The 13,391-nt window shown below is 44.2% G+C and overlaps 3 protein-coding genes and 1 non-coding gene across 9 annotated transcripts; 2 read left to right on the top strand and 2 right to left on the bottom strand.

The window, feature by feature from the left end:
* The first annotated feature begins 76 nt into the window (after nucleotides 1–76).
* On the top strand, nucleotides 77–10,623 carry LOC148403726 (ras-related protein Rab-39B). 4 transcript variants are annotated; one of them, XM_088377493.1, is made up of 6 exons: nucleotides 77–1,089; nucleotides 1,182–1,276; nucleotides 5,674–5,770; nucleotides 7,310–7,579; nucleotides 8,120–8,300; nucleotides 9,013–10,623. In XM_088377493.1, exons 4-6 carry the CDS (start codon nucleotides 7,365–7,367, stop codon nucleotides 9,256–9,258), a joined length of 642 nt encoding a protein of 213 aa, XP_088233619.1. In that variant the 5' UTR covers nucleotides 77–1,089; nucleotides 1,182–1,276; nucleotides 5,674–5,770; nucleotides 7,310–7,364; the 3' UTR covers nucleotides 9,259–10,623. The 4 variants fall into 4 exon arrangements, with proteins under 4 accessions (XP_088233619.1, XP_088233620.1, XP_088233622.1 ...); XM_088377494.1 differs by having other exon boundaries at nucleotides 5,674–5,805; XM_088377496.1 differs by lacking the exons at nucleotides 77–1,089; nucleotides 1,182–1,276 and adding an exon at nucleotides 2,371–2,388.
* LOC148403727 (ras-related protein Rab-38) lies at nucleotides 658–5,228 on the bottom strand. 3 transcript variants are annotated; one of them, XR_015858842.1, is made up of 6 exons: nucleotides 5,064–5,228; nucleotides 3,991–4,213; nucleotides 3,002–3,132; nucleotides 2,793–2,942; nucleotides 1,721–2,125; nucleotides 658–1,028 (listed from the first exon to the last, which is right to left on the bottom strand). XR_015858842.1 is itself a non-coding variant. In XM_088377491.1 (5 exons), exons 2-5 carry the CDS (start codon nucleotides 4,184–4,186, stop codon nucleotides 1,928–1,930), a joined length of 675 nt encoding a protein of 224 aa, XP_088233617.1. In that variant the 5' UTR covers nucleotides 4,187–4,261; nucleotides 5,064–5,228; the 3' UTR covers nucleotides 1,342–1,927. The 3 variants fall into 3 exon arrangements, 2 of the variants coding, with proteins under 2 accessions (XP_088233617.1, XP_088233616.1); XM_088377491.1 differs by lacking the exon at nucleotides 658–1,028 and having other exon boundaries at nucleotides 1,342–2,125; nucleotides 3,991–4,261; XM_088377490.1 differs by lacking the exon at nucleotides 658–1,028 and having other exon boundaries at nucleotides 1,342–2,125.
* Nucleotides 10,624–10,671: 48 nt separating the features above from the next.
* vbp1 (von Hippel-Lindau binding protein 1) lies at nucleotides 10,672–12,958 on the bottom strand. The gene is made up of 6 exons (XM_088377547.1): nucleotides 12,777–12,958; nucleotides 11,879–12,003; nucleotides 11,739–11,805; nucleotides 11,576–11,674; nucleotides 11,361–11,499; nucleotides 10,672–11,253 (listed from the first exon to the last, which is right to left on the bottom strand). The coding sequence occupies exons 1-6, from the start codon at nucleotides 12,852–12,854 to the stop codon at nucleotides 11,177–11,179; spliced, it is 585 nt and encodes a 194-aa protein (XP_088233673.1). The 5' UTR covers nucleotides 12,855–12,958; the 3' UTR covers nucleotides 10,672–11,176.
* Nucleotides 12,959–13,297: 339 nt separating this feature from the next.
* trnae-cuc (transfer RNA glutamic acid (anticodon CUC)) lies at nucleotides 13,298–13,369 on the top strand. Its single transcript has one exon. It is a non-coding gene; the product is annotated as a tRNA-Glu (tRNA).
* The last annotated feature ends 22 nt before the right edge of the window (nucleotides 13,370–13,391 follow it).

Below are 13,391 nucleotides of genomic sequence, written 5' to 3'. Positions count from 1 at the left end.
TTTTATCTCAAAGTGAAAAAGCTCCAAAGATGATGGCATCTGATGAAAAATAGACGTGACCTTGATCATATCGTGTGCTCTGAGGCTAGAGTGGAAAATTGAGCATAACAAAACACTCTAGAGTGACAAGTCTGAAATCAAACTGGTCTTCCACTTTTTGGTTTGGACCGGCCCATCCAATGAAAACAGTCAACGTCACTCGCTGTCAGTTCATCTCATGCTGCTGGCGCTCCCCGATCGCAGGCAAACATTTTCAATGGCATGTGTGTGTGTGTGTGTGTCTGTGTCTATGCATGTGCGCCCAAGCTGCTGTTCTCATGACCTCCTTAATGGCCCCCCAAATTGCTATTTTTTTTTCAACTGGAATGTGTCTGGCCTGCTGAGCTTCCTCCGTTAACCCTTCACTGCACACGCTCATACACGTGACCCCAAATCGTGACCTTTCTCCCTTTGACTCCAAAAGGGCAGCCGAGTTCCACTAAAAGAATGCAGAGAAAATGCTCAGATAAAAGTCATTCAAGGCTGGAGTGGCGGACTGGTGAACACGGAAAAGCAAAACTGGACGTGCGGTTTGCATTTATTAGAGGGCAGCTAATGTGACTTTTATGAGGTCACATTTGGAATGGAGCGCTCCTAAAATGTTGCCTTTTTGGGCCAAGACATTAAGCGCCAGCAATGAAAAGAAGAAACGTGTGTTTATCAGAACTTTTGGGAAAAGAGGTTTAGCGGCAGCAGTCTCACATTTTATTAAATAACGCCTAGTACGCAAATTGTCTCCCGCCCTGCCATCTGGATTTTGGCCTGTTTTACTGCCACTTCTCCACTCAGCATCTCTTTCACTGTTACCAGGAAGACCAAGGTCAAAAGCAAAAGCATGCATCTGCTTTCCGAGTTGTGGGAACACTTCATCGAGAAGCGGCGTGGCTGACACAAGCCAGCTGTGTGCGCGCGCGTGTGTTTGTTTTGGAGGAACCAGGAAGTGAAGAGGCGCAGCCTCCTGAGCCTGATTGCAAGGTGTGAGATTCCAACTGAAAAAATTCGAGAGAGAAAAAACAAAACCAAATGACAACAAGAAAATGGAGTTCAAAGGTATCAGTCTGTAAATAAATATATCAGCAGTGACTTTCAAAGATTTCGACTTTGGCCCGTGCTTATGTCGTGTCTATTTTTGCTATTCCCAGGAGGCAACGCATTTCTTCCCCTTCCCACCATGCAGCCTGGGACATAAAGCCGAAATGAAGTCAGCCAGCGAGCAGTTTTATTTTTTATTGGAAAGGTAAGTTGCATTTGAAATTTCTTTTTCACCAGCTACATTCCCACTAAAAATCACAAAGTAGGAAATTAGTGTCAGCAATCATTCATTCATTCCTTACTCTCTGATCTCGATCGGCATCAGAAATGAAAAACGGTCATTGTTTTTGCACGGATGCAAGACGTTGCGTCAGCTGCTGGATCTTCCGAAACTAATATTCAACAGCGCATGCTGTGCTTAACGAGAAACACAATAACTCGTTCGGGGTTATTTGAAATGAATGGAAAAGCAATTGACCTGTTATTGCCCCCCTCATAAAGAAAACAAAAAACATCCAGGAGGTTTTCTACGATATTTTTACACATAGTAATAATATTTGCTGTCCATATAAACTGAAGAAAATGTAAGCCCAAAAAACAACGTTCTTCTTTTGTAATACAAAGCAACTTAATGGTGCAGTAGCGTTACCTACTGATGTAGTCTTTCCTTCCACCGCAAGGAAACGTGAATTGCTGTTGTGAAATTTACTTGCGCCATCTAGAGGCGCGGATCAGAAGTGCGCTGGTTTATCAAGGCACCGCTGCGTTGAAATCTTTGCGCCACTCCGGATGAGAAGCGTCCATAGCGACGAGACAAATAGTCATTCAAAAGTCCCGTCAGTCTCTAGTTTGAGACTTAGTCGCCATGTTTGTCACGAGTCTTGAGTCCGGAGCATTTGGAGCATCCAGACAGCGGCTTATCGCCAGCGCCGTAGTCCATGCGCGGCAGCACCAAGATACCGCCGTCGGTCTCGCTCCTGGACGCCCGCTCCTCCTCGGCCGCCATGATGTTCTTTATCAAGCACAAGATAGCCGCGTCGATGTTGGTGTCGTCCTGGGAACGGAGCACATTTTCCAAACCCTCGTGACGTACGGCTGCGTGAACAGTATGCAGTAATCCCTCGTTTATCGCGGATAATTGGATCCAAAAACCATCCGTGATAAGTGAATTCCGCGAAGTACGGTTACCAACAAGAAGTACTGGGCAGGCTAACGAGTTGGCGGAAAGATGCTGATTTGCAATCGTGCTAACACGCGAAAACGGAATTCTAAAGGAATGTAAACGACCATTCGGAGCAATACTACATTGTCCTAAAGGTTAGACACACGTTTCCTCAATTTATAAGTTTTATTTTGACTTTTAAATGTTTTTTTTTAATTTGGGGGGGTGTTAGGGTCCCCATCTGCGATGTTGTGAAGCCGCGATAAACGAAACGAGAAGTAGCGAGGGATCACTGTATATAAAAAGTCAAATGCCATGTTTGAGGGATGGAAAGAAATGAGACTATATTTCAAAACTTTTGCCACCATTATTGTGAGCTGTGATGACACATCTGCCACTTTTTAAAATACCTCTGATGATCACGGGATAAAGTTCAGGTATTCTAGCAGGCTTTCCCCGACATGTTTTTTTCTTTTTATATCCACTCTATATGATCAACTAAAATAATTTTTTAGTCAAATGAAAAACTATTTTAGCAGTAGTGATCTGCTAAATTTACCTTGGCGGAGGTTTCAAACCAATCCACAAAGCCATAATCCCTGGAGAACTTTTCCAGTTTGGGGAGTTTGGGACACAAACCGAGACGCCGCTGGTCACACTTGTTAGCCAACAGGACAGCCGGAACCGGCCTCCCGTTGCTCAAGGCAACCTAATAACAATAAGAACATGAGCAAAGTTCCTGCCAATTTTTCTCCTCATTTGTTTCACCTTGGAGTCCAAGTCTCCTTTCCACTTGAGGACAGCCTGAAAAGTGGAGATGCGGGTCATGTCGAAGACCACTAGCGCGCCGACGGCCTCTTTGTAGTAAACACGGGTCATGTTGCCGTATCTCTCTTGTCCTTTGTGTGGGAGAAGGGAGGATGAGGTTTGCATCGTATACAAAGTAGACCTGCACCCCAAAAGATAATGGAAACAGTCACATGTGATTTCCACATTTATTCATTTAGGAAAAATGCATCTTTTGTTGAGTGTTGGCCAATGTATAGACGAGGCTCTATGGTGGATGTTAACGTCCTCCGCATGATGCGAGCAGCAAGCCTGTTTAAAAAAAAAAAAAAAAAAAGCCTGTGCCCTGTGCAACATGCACCGTCACGGCCGGACGTGCGCCAGAAAACTTCTGTTTTCTGGCCTACCACAACTCCAGACATAAATAAAATAAATAGTAGCGTGGGAGCGGGACATCAGTAGCTTCTTTTGCTTTGACCAAAAATTGAACAAACAAAAATTGTCAATGTAGGCAGTTAGTGAACAATTACGAAAAAGGCTTCAAGCTGTTTTATGCAACTCGCTGAAGTTGACACACAAAACAAAACAGACAACAGTTATTCATTGTATATTTCAAAATCTTTGCCCTCCACCAGCTTAATGCTAACAGGCTAATAAATAACGCTGTTGTCACTTTAGGGTATTAGTAATAGTACTTAATAAAATACTCACAGACGTTTTCTTCATCCTCTACTCAAAGCAACTAAATTGCTGCAGTTTACCGAATCATTTAAAGTAGTTGCGAAAGTCTTCTTTGTTTGTTTGATGACTATTTTATACTGCCCTCCAGTGGCCAAGTCAATGACACCAAAAGGAGTTGAAGTGAATGAATTATAACGCAGGTGCAATTCTTCACATTTTATTTTCATTACGTTCTTAATCTTGATTCACCAGCACCACATTATAGAGTTGTAAATGGTGGCGCAACGTACCGGCAATATCCCACAGCTGCAGACGCACCACTGTGCCATGGTCCCACTGAAGCACTTTGAGAGCAAAGTCCACGCCAATGGTGGCCCGGTAATGCTGGGAGAACACCTGGTGCACGTAGCGCTTGATGATGGAGGTCTTGCCCACCCCTAGGTCGCCAATCACCAGCACTTTGAGGAGACGCTGCTGCGGCTGCATGGCCGGGGCTCAGTTGTTGCGACGCCTCTGCGAGGTGACGGGTTACTCGCAACGACAACACCTCCGATAATTCCCCTCATGACAAGGGAATCCCAGTTGAAGAGCAAATACAATCGTATCTCATTGTGATGGTCTGATAGACTGTAGCAAAACTAGCACTTTACGCTACTGTAATTATAGCTCAAAGTTTTGACTTTGAAATATCTCGGTAAATCTTTCCATTGAACGCGCTACTTTTGCTTCGTGAAGTAACGTTAGTGCCGAAAGCAACCAACGTCAACCACGCTAGCTAATTGGTAGCAGGTTATGAATATTTATTTCACTTGGTTGATTTATTTATTTGTATTTTTGTGAACCAAATTTTTACAATACGAGTAAGCTTCGACATGAGAAAATAAAGTTGAGTTGGAGCTTCAGTTTAATGCCCAAGTCTTGTTGGTGACAGTGGTAGCAATGTCTTAAGTCACTGAACAAATGTATAGCACTGTTACAGTTGATGCAGAGGGCCGCCGCCCCACTGCCCGCCCCCCTCTCCCCTTTTTGCACGCCACTGTACAGTGGAAACTATTCAGTGGCAGTACCCAGTACGTGTCCATATAGGCCAGAAAATATTTGGCCACTTGAATTCATTCTTTTGGTGTTGATGTGATTTTCATCTTGTCCTATAAAATCTCTTCTTCTTTTTTTCCCACAAAAGCTATTTTCTTTACAAAATAACCGAGCCCCCCATATCGCATAGAACAATTCATAGCAATTCGATTAATTTCGATAACGAACTTTAAATTTATGTACAAATAAATTGAGTTACGTGCTGGTAAATTCAACTCGCAAGTCAAAAGTAGCGCTGTCGTTACAGTCTTGTCGAGTGCAAACTTACTTTAATGATGATTTTACTTGCAAAACGCTGCGAGTTCCAAAAAGATGCAGTAGAAGGAAAAGAAGAAGCTGAAGTTGCTCCTCGCACCAAGTGAAAGAGACAAAATGGAGATGTAATTTTATTATCTATTTAGCCTGCGGTTTGTGTGCAAGTCCTATGTCAAGGCCACGCCCACTGTCTGTCAGCCAAACGTTCAAGTGCGGTGGGAACTACATACTCCAGCAGTGTGTATACTTCCGGGTGCGCACGGAAATCGTGCGCTATTTTTTATTTGTTTCGCATTTGAAATCTGCCCGTTTTTATCCACATACTAACGTTGTGATGCCATTAGGACAAAGGTATTTATGGCGTATTCTGCAAAATCGATTTTTATCTTGTTTTGTTATATTTATTCAAATATTACGATTATTTTTGTCGAGTTTGACTTCCGCGTTGCGCTTCACGACGGTTCTTTACGGTAGTGGTACTGATGCGGGATGAGTCAGGCGTTATGATGCTGCTATCGCTGCCATTTCCCCGGCCCGTGGACGCATGACATGCGGATGACTGTGCGAGTTTGCCGTGCCAAGTGACCCTCAACGTTTAAGTGCCCTTGTTGTATCTTTTGCAGCAGCGGCAGGACCAGCAACGAGGGCACCAGTCCAGCCTGGAACTTCGGGGCCTACACGGCCGCCCCTGTCATCGCCTCCAGCAGTTGGCTGTAGTAGGTCCGTTGCGTTTCGTGCACCTGTTCTGTCAGGAGGTGAAAGTCTTTTTTTTTTCCTCGCCATTGCTGACTTCACTCTAGTAGATCAACCATGTGCACGTGTACTAGTGTGCACACTGCACAGATGTTTTACAGATGTGGAAGTCAGTCGTGGGCAAAATAAATTGAACTAACAAAAGTTCTCATTTACTTTTACCTAGTTGGATGCAGTTGTTTCACTAGTGCATCCCATTTATTCTATTTGTGCCCAGAAAAGAGTTGTGGAAGACATAGTATGCAGAAATTCTATGCATTAGTAGAAGACAGTACTGTCTGTGTGTGTGTGTATGTGTGTGTGTGTGTGTGCGTGTGTGCGATTGTGCGTGTGTGTGTGTGTGTGTGTGGTGGGGGGGCAGTAATAGGCTGTCGTAATTGTCTCACTCATGAGGAAAACACCTTTTTTTTTTTATTATGCCTTCAACTACTGATATTTCTGTGCATGAGTAGAATGACTAACAATGCCTTGCCATATATGCCAATTTATTTGGTATTCTTCAATTTAGTTGAAAGCACCCATACTACACTAAACACACAAACGCAAGTCAAATTTTTGAGAGTGGAATCCCATGTTTAGGAAGGTCACACATTCAGGGCCAGTGGGGGCACCGGTCATCCAAAAAGTATTGAAATGTCCAAAAACTCCTTGAAATGAAAAGCACAAGAGTGTAGTTTTGTCAGGTGAATGATTTATGTTATGGGCCTCAATAGCATGCGAGTACTGAGAGTTATTGCATAACCCGTTTGCGATGCGCCACCAACTGCTACTACGAGCATATTGAAATATTGCACACGTTTGGTAAATTAAATTCTTCATTTTTGCAAGGCATTCTGGATAGTGTGTGATGCTTCTCAACCATGTGGGAACATTTTGGGGAAGTCCCTTGTGGAATTCAATGAACAAACACTCTCCAGTGTGGACCAGAATACATTTCACTTCCTGTAGAAGAGGTCTGTTTGGCGTAATGCTAGCAAACAATGCAAAAGCAGATACAAGGGCCAACAAATTGCTTCAGTGTTGCAGTGTTATTTCTTAAACAAGAAATATTTGAACACAAATGGTGGTGCAACACAGACAGATAGTAGAGCAATACACAGATATATTTATCCTCTACAAAGAATGACTAATATTAGTATGTCATAAAGAAGAGTGTGTCATATACTGCCCCCAAGTGGCCAAGGTATGCATATCAGAAGGAACAGCATAATGGCCATTAAACCAAAGCAAAAAAATGGTTGACCCTAGTATTCTATTTGCAATTGTCGATTTTTTTATATAAAATAAACTACGCAGGACAATTTTTTTTAGATGAATGGCATTTAAATTGATTTCAAAAGGAAAATATAATTTGAGATAAGAGTGAAGTGAGTGTGGTCGATTGACTTGTACCTCAAGGCACCAATGAATAATGACAAATGAATATTTCAACATGAGCTGGTGATTACATTTGTTCTCTCTATCTCTCTCTCTCTCTCGCTTCGCGGAATGCTCCCGCCTCTGCAGACGGAAAAGACAAAACCGGTCGAGCGACAGAGCGACAGCCGAGTCGAGCAGAGTCATGGAGGCCATCTGGCTGTATCAGTTCAGGCTCATCGTGATCGGCGACTCAACAGTGGGCAAGTCGTGTCTGATCCGCCGCTTCACCGAGGGACGTTTCGCTCAGGTGTCGGATCCCACGGTGGGCGTGGACTTCTTCTCTCGGCTGGTGGAGATCGAGCCGGGCAAGCGGATTAAGTTGCAGATTTGGGACACCGCCGGCCAGGAACGTTTCAGGTGGGCCACATCTGTATAGTCATCATTGAGTTTACTCGGCCTGACGCTAAAAAGAAACGTTGCCGACGCCTGCTAACTAAACCACGCAAGAAAATAAGTCAGGGTTCAATGACGTGAGGAAAGGTGTACATAACACAAGGCAGGCAAAGACACCCTGGAGGTGTGAAAACTAGAATTACCACCTTAAGTGTTTGCTCCTTCCTACAAGCAAACAAGCTCTTTTGAAAAGGACAAAATCAACAAATGGAAGTCGGAGTTACCTACTGTACATAAATAAATATACATAAATGCTTGAGCTAATCTCCTTTTTTGGAGGCACCTTTCAGGACAAAAACAATTTCCAACATGTAAACAATGCGTAACATGATGGTATAATCAAAAATATTCGATAGAGCCAAGAAACACTTTTTAAATCCAGAAACACGCCACTGTATAAATATGGATATTTGAACACAAATGGTTGTGCAACACATGTGGCCAAACATGAATGTAGAAAACACAAGTCGTGTTCCAATGGCCTACGAAATGTGTCGCCCGCAGGTCCATCACTCGAGCGTACTACCGCAACTCGGTGGGAGGGCTGCTCCTGTTTGACATCACCAACCGCCGCTCCTTCCAGAACGTGCACGAGTGGCTGGAGGAGGCTCGCAGTCACGTGCAGCCGCACCGCATCGTCTTCCTACTGGTGGGCCACAAATGCGATCTGGACGCTCAGCGACAGGTGAGTGCCGGCTCACACCGACTCGCCCGTTGCAAAAATGGGGAAGTAGTGCACATAATTGTCAAAACAACTCGCACCCTCTACTTACAGTGCGAAAGTCCACACACCCGCAATTCTAAAAGTTTATATGAAAACACGAAATTGCTCATCACAGAAAGAACAGCATACGTCGTTTGAGGGAATTACGAGCCGTTCCAAAGACAAATCAGAGTTGTCAAAGTCCCTTCAGATTTACGCTACAATTGAGAACATTTGTCCATGTCAGCCGACTGTAACATCTGAATTGTGTTTGGGGTTTATCAGAGACACTTGAAACGGTGGCAGGTACTGATTACACTAAACAAGACAAACTGAAACAAAATAATCTGTTTATAATACTATATACCGTAATTTTCGGACTATAAGCCACACCAGCTAAAACTTGTGATGATGAAATTTGCGAAAAAAAGTCACGGCTTAGTCAGAAATTTACGGTAATACTTATATTTTTATCATTTAGCGGAATGGAGCAATGTTTAGTCATAGTGAATGTCTTGTGAAGTAAAAAAAAAAAAAGTATTGGGCACATTTTTGCTGCACACTTGACTGTCTTGAAATACAGGAAGTAAAAGTTAATATGGACACCCTTCTCCTCCCATGTCTATAGTCAAAATGAACAGCATGTAAAGTTTGCGTGAAAGAGGCCAACTTTTCTCCTCGGCCAACGTTGCAGGTGAGCCGGCAGGAGGCCGAGAGGCTGGCGGGGGTGTACGGCATGCGCTACATCGAAACGTCGGCGCGCGACGCCATCAACGTGGAGCGTGCCTTCACCGAGTTGACCAAAGACATCTTTGCCCTGGTGCGCTCTGGAGACATCAGCATCCAGGAAGGCTGGGAGGGCGTCAAGAGCGGCTTCGTCCCAAACGTAGTTCACTCCTCCGAGGAGGTGACCAAGAGCGACCGCCGCTGCCTCTGCTGATGTGCGGCTGCGAGGCGGAGGACAGCTTTTGCTCTTCCGGGGCAAGTCGGCGGAAGCACAGCTGAGCGGCGGAGCTCGTTTTTGACGCGAGTGGAGAAAGACACATCCCAGATATTAATGAAGTGCAGACCCTTGTCCGGGCTCTCACAATTCAAGTGGGTCTCCTCCTTCAGTATGCAATTCCATCATGACACACAAATTGGAGCCACTTGGAAGGACTCCTTGAGCGAAGCCGCATTGCAAGCCGAAAAGCTCGTTGAGAGTCGGTGGAAACTTACATGGGACTTGGAAGCAACTAAAACACTTCCACACATCAAGATGGACTCAAGAGTACGACCATGCAATCTTGGTCCAGCTGGCATGCAGTCACTATTCATCCCCCATCCCCAATTTTTGTGTGTCCATCACCATGTACTTTCACTGATCATTCATTCTAAATGAACATTTCTGGCCAATAGCGAAAGAGAAAGCCAAGGCTGAAAACCAAAAGAGACAACAGCTTAAAGAGAAAGTCAACCCCAAAGGTTTCTCTTCCTATATGTTGTATGTGTTGTTAATATTACATTTGTAGAATATGAGTTAAGCAGCAAAAGTCAACAGTTTTTTTTTTTTTTAATTCATCTCATTTTCTCACTGTCAACTGAAAATGATATCACACTTGCTTCAGGTAACAACCAAACACGGCTCAGCTTTAGAAAACTGGTGAGTTGTGATTGGCTGTGACGGGAGCCCTGCAACTCTGATTGTCATTTTCAGTCGACAGCAAGTGGCAAAATGGCCACTCCCTGAGATGGATGAAAACAAGTGGATTTTGCTTCTTTAATCTATATTCCGCAAACAAAACATTAATCAGAACACTGTTTTGACTAGTCGGGCTAAACAGAACATTGCAAGAAAGAAGATTTTCAGGTTGACTTTCCCTTCGCTCACTTCAGCAGTCAATCAATCTACGTGCGGCTGACCAAGGTGCCCCATTGGCAGCCACATCGAATCACCCCTCCTCGTTGTTTGCCATTCCAAGTCTAATTTTACCCCCTAACACCAAGATAGTCCCCTATGATGTCCACCTGGCCAACTTTCCCCATCATTTAGAGTGTTTTCTTTCAACCTTTTTGCCTACATCATCATCATAACATCCTGTTTCAGCCATATACTTGCACTATCTGAAAACTGAGAATGCACTTTGGGGCCATTTTTGATGCATCCCAACTAATCGTGTCATGTGGTTAGCTTAACTATTAGCCACCTGGCTCTGACATGATCACCTGGAAGTTAACCAGAAAGGTGCAGGTAGCCATCGCTGCTGAAATGAGTCATCTGTCCTGAAAAGCTCAGATAGTCTCTGAAATAAATCACTGGACATGATGCATGGAAGTCTGATTTTATATTAGGACACAAGGAGCAGCACAGGCATGTTCCTAATCTTTTATTTGACCTGTTGACATTGATTTCAACTCTTCCCAATCAAAGGACACAGCCTCGCTTCAACGCATACACACATTTGCTTGCCTCGACTTAGGATAGCAGAAATGTGCCGAGTAGGACATTCTGCATCGAGTGTCCGGTTTCTCCGCCAAGCCCAATTTTTGTAAATTTTTTTTTTTACTTTGGATACTAATGTGTCATGTACTGAAAGATTGCCAAATGACAAACTTCAGTTTTGACTAATGGCCCACTGCTGCTCTTGGTGTTTTAACGATAGACAAATAAATAGAGTCCAAAGAAAAAAAAACATAAAAATAGGTGGAGAAGGAGCACAAGCGGAAGATGACCTCCCTCCCCATAATCAACTGAAAAAGTGTCATTTGTTCATTTGGATCTGAAAACAAACGTAGCCCTCGATTCATCTCACATTCTGATTGAAGAGAAAAATCATTGGCGGTGGGGTGAGAGGCAGCCGTGTTTCATCTAATCTGGATTAAGATTTCTCTGATGATTTGATGAGGCTCTCTCTGCTCCTCCTCTTCACATCCCAGTTGTAGACTCGTGCCATGTCTGAGGTTAGCGCGAGGGGTCAAGGGCCAAAAGGTACCATACACAACCAACAACAGGGGCGCACGTACACAAAGAAGTGTTGCCAACACATACATATGGAAGGATACTGACTTCGGTGGTGGTGAACTGGTCTCGCAGGAAATCTAGGTCCTCCTCCAGTGTCTCCAAATTCCGGGAGGCAGTGCACAGGTTCTTCTCCAGCAGGGCCTGAGCGTCGTCAATGTCGTACTCCAACATGACGTTTGCCTGTGAGGTGTAGTCCACACAATCAGCTGAGGTGGGGACGACCCATAACCCCCACCCCCCCTCCAAGTTGACTTACGCCGAGCCATAAGCACACTTTGTCAGTGGGTGGTATCGAAGCCTTGCAGTAAACGTTGTCGGCTAACATGAAGTGTGTTTCCAAAGGCTCTGTGGTGTCCTGGTGATGAAAACAAAAAGTGTGTTACAAGGCCATCACGGCGGGCGGAAAAAATCAAACGTACCTTCTTCTTTTGCATGTGTCGGAGGATTTCTAGCGTCTGTCTGATCTGTGGGATCTGGTTTCTCAACCTGAAACCCAGTGAAGGACTGATTACATCAGGGAGGAGGAAGGGAAGACCTCGGCGCCTGGTTCACCGCGTACCTGAGTTTCTTCTGTGATAGGTTGACTTCCATGTATTTGTACTTTTGGTACTGCTCATCCAGTCTTCTCAGAGCCGAGTCCGCCTTCTCGTTGCCGGGCAGCTTCATGAAGGAGTCGACGTCCTCCTGCCAAATACATTGATTAAGTTCTTATTCCTATTCGCGGGTAACTCTTTTTCTTAGTTTGGTTATTTCATGTTAAAACAAGCAATTAAGCAATATTTTTGTAGCATCCTTTTTTTTTTTAATTGAAAGGATTTTCAAAGAGGGTTTTCTTAATGTCATTTAATCACATCGCTAACAAACTAAGCAATCTGCCGTACCTGATCGCTAACAAATATCTCAATAATTCAATTCATATCCCTTTGGCAATCTCTCTCTATTTTTTTTTCTGGCCCCATGACAAGGGGCCAGGTCTTCAATTTTTCCAATTTTCCCAACAATTAACACGAGCCCGCTTGCGAGGGTGTGCACTTCCTTAAGCAAGGCACCTTTCGCTACCACCTCCGCTTCTCTTGTCTGCCGTGCAACACAAATATACCGCTTCCTTTCTCCTTGAGGTATTCCAATTTTTATAATAATGACTGTTAATGGATTCTTGACGGTGCTCCTGCACGATTCAGAATTCATACGTAGCCTGCAATATGTTAATTTGCATAAAGGTCAATGAGAGAAGCGGACGCCCGCTCGCACAGCATCGCTTGAACAACACTAAAGTTTAAAGCCCGTAAATGGAAGTGGTGGTCTTGCGCACACTTTTGAGATGTATGTTAGCGAGTTAGCTTTGTGTTAGCATGACGCTTCCAAAACGCTTCCGACGAGCACCGAGAAGGCCATCCTCAGCCCAACTGCTCAGGCTCCGCACATGAAACACGCGAGACGGCCCAGGGCTCACGTACCACGAACACTGCTTCGGGGATACCGAGATGCTTTTTCTTGGGTGCCTGGACGGCATTGCTGTCTATGGTGGCCGCCATCGTGGGGTGAGGCTTTAGCTTTCTCCCTTCCTTCCTCCCTCCCTCCTTGCTTTCGTTCCTTCGATATGTTACAAGAGATTCGATGGCTCCCTCTAGAAGGCGACTAGCCGCAACTGCACTCGCCTTCTCGAACTTTAGTTTACCACCCCAAAAATACTTAGCGACACCATCGTATTGAATTTGTACTTGAAAGAAACAAACAGTTATTAAAGGTTAAATATAGTTGTAATGACTTAAAAGGTAAACAAATTAATTGAAATGAACTTTTTTTATCGCTCATTTAAAACATGTACTTCACTACACGAAAGGATATGAGGGTTTTCCAAAGTACGATCTGGGAGGGATTTGAGTCTTGTAGCATGTTTGTTTTTTAATTAAATACTCCGAAATTTTAATTATTACTTTGTATTATGAAGCAATATATATTAGCTTTACTCGACATCTCCCTGGTGGTCTAGTGGTTAGGATTCGGCGCTCTCACCGCCGCGGCCCGGGTTCGATTCCCGGTCAGGGAACTTTGTTTTCTTGCGCGTCCAA

Source organism: Syngnathus floridae, chromosome 1 (genome assembly GCF_059516105.1).
Source record: "Syngnathus floridae isolate MCC-2025c chromosome 1, RoL_Sflo_1.0, whole genome shotgun sequence".
In the NCBI taxonomy this organism is placed as follows: domain Eukaryota; kingdom Metazoa; phylum Chordata; class Actinopteri; order Syngnathiformes; family Syngnathidae; genus Syngnathus; species Syngnathus floridae.
This window is presented reverse-complemented; position numbering and strand designations above follow the sequence as displayed.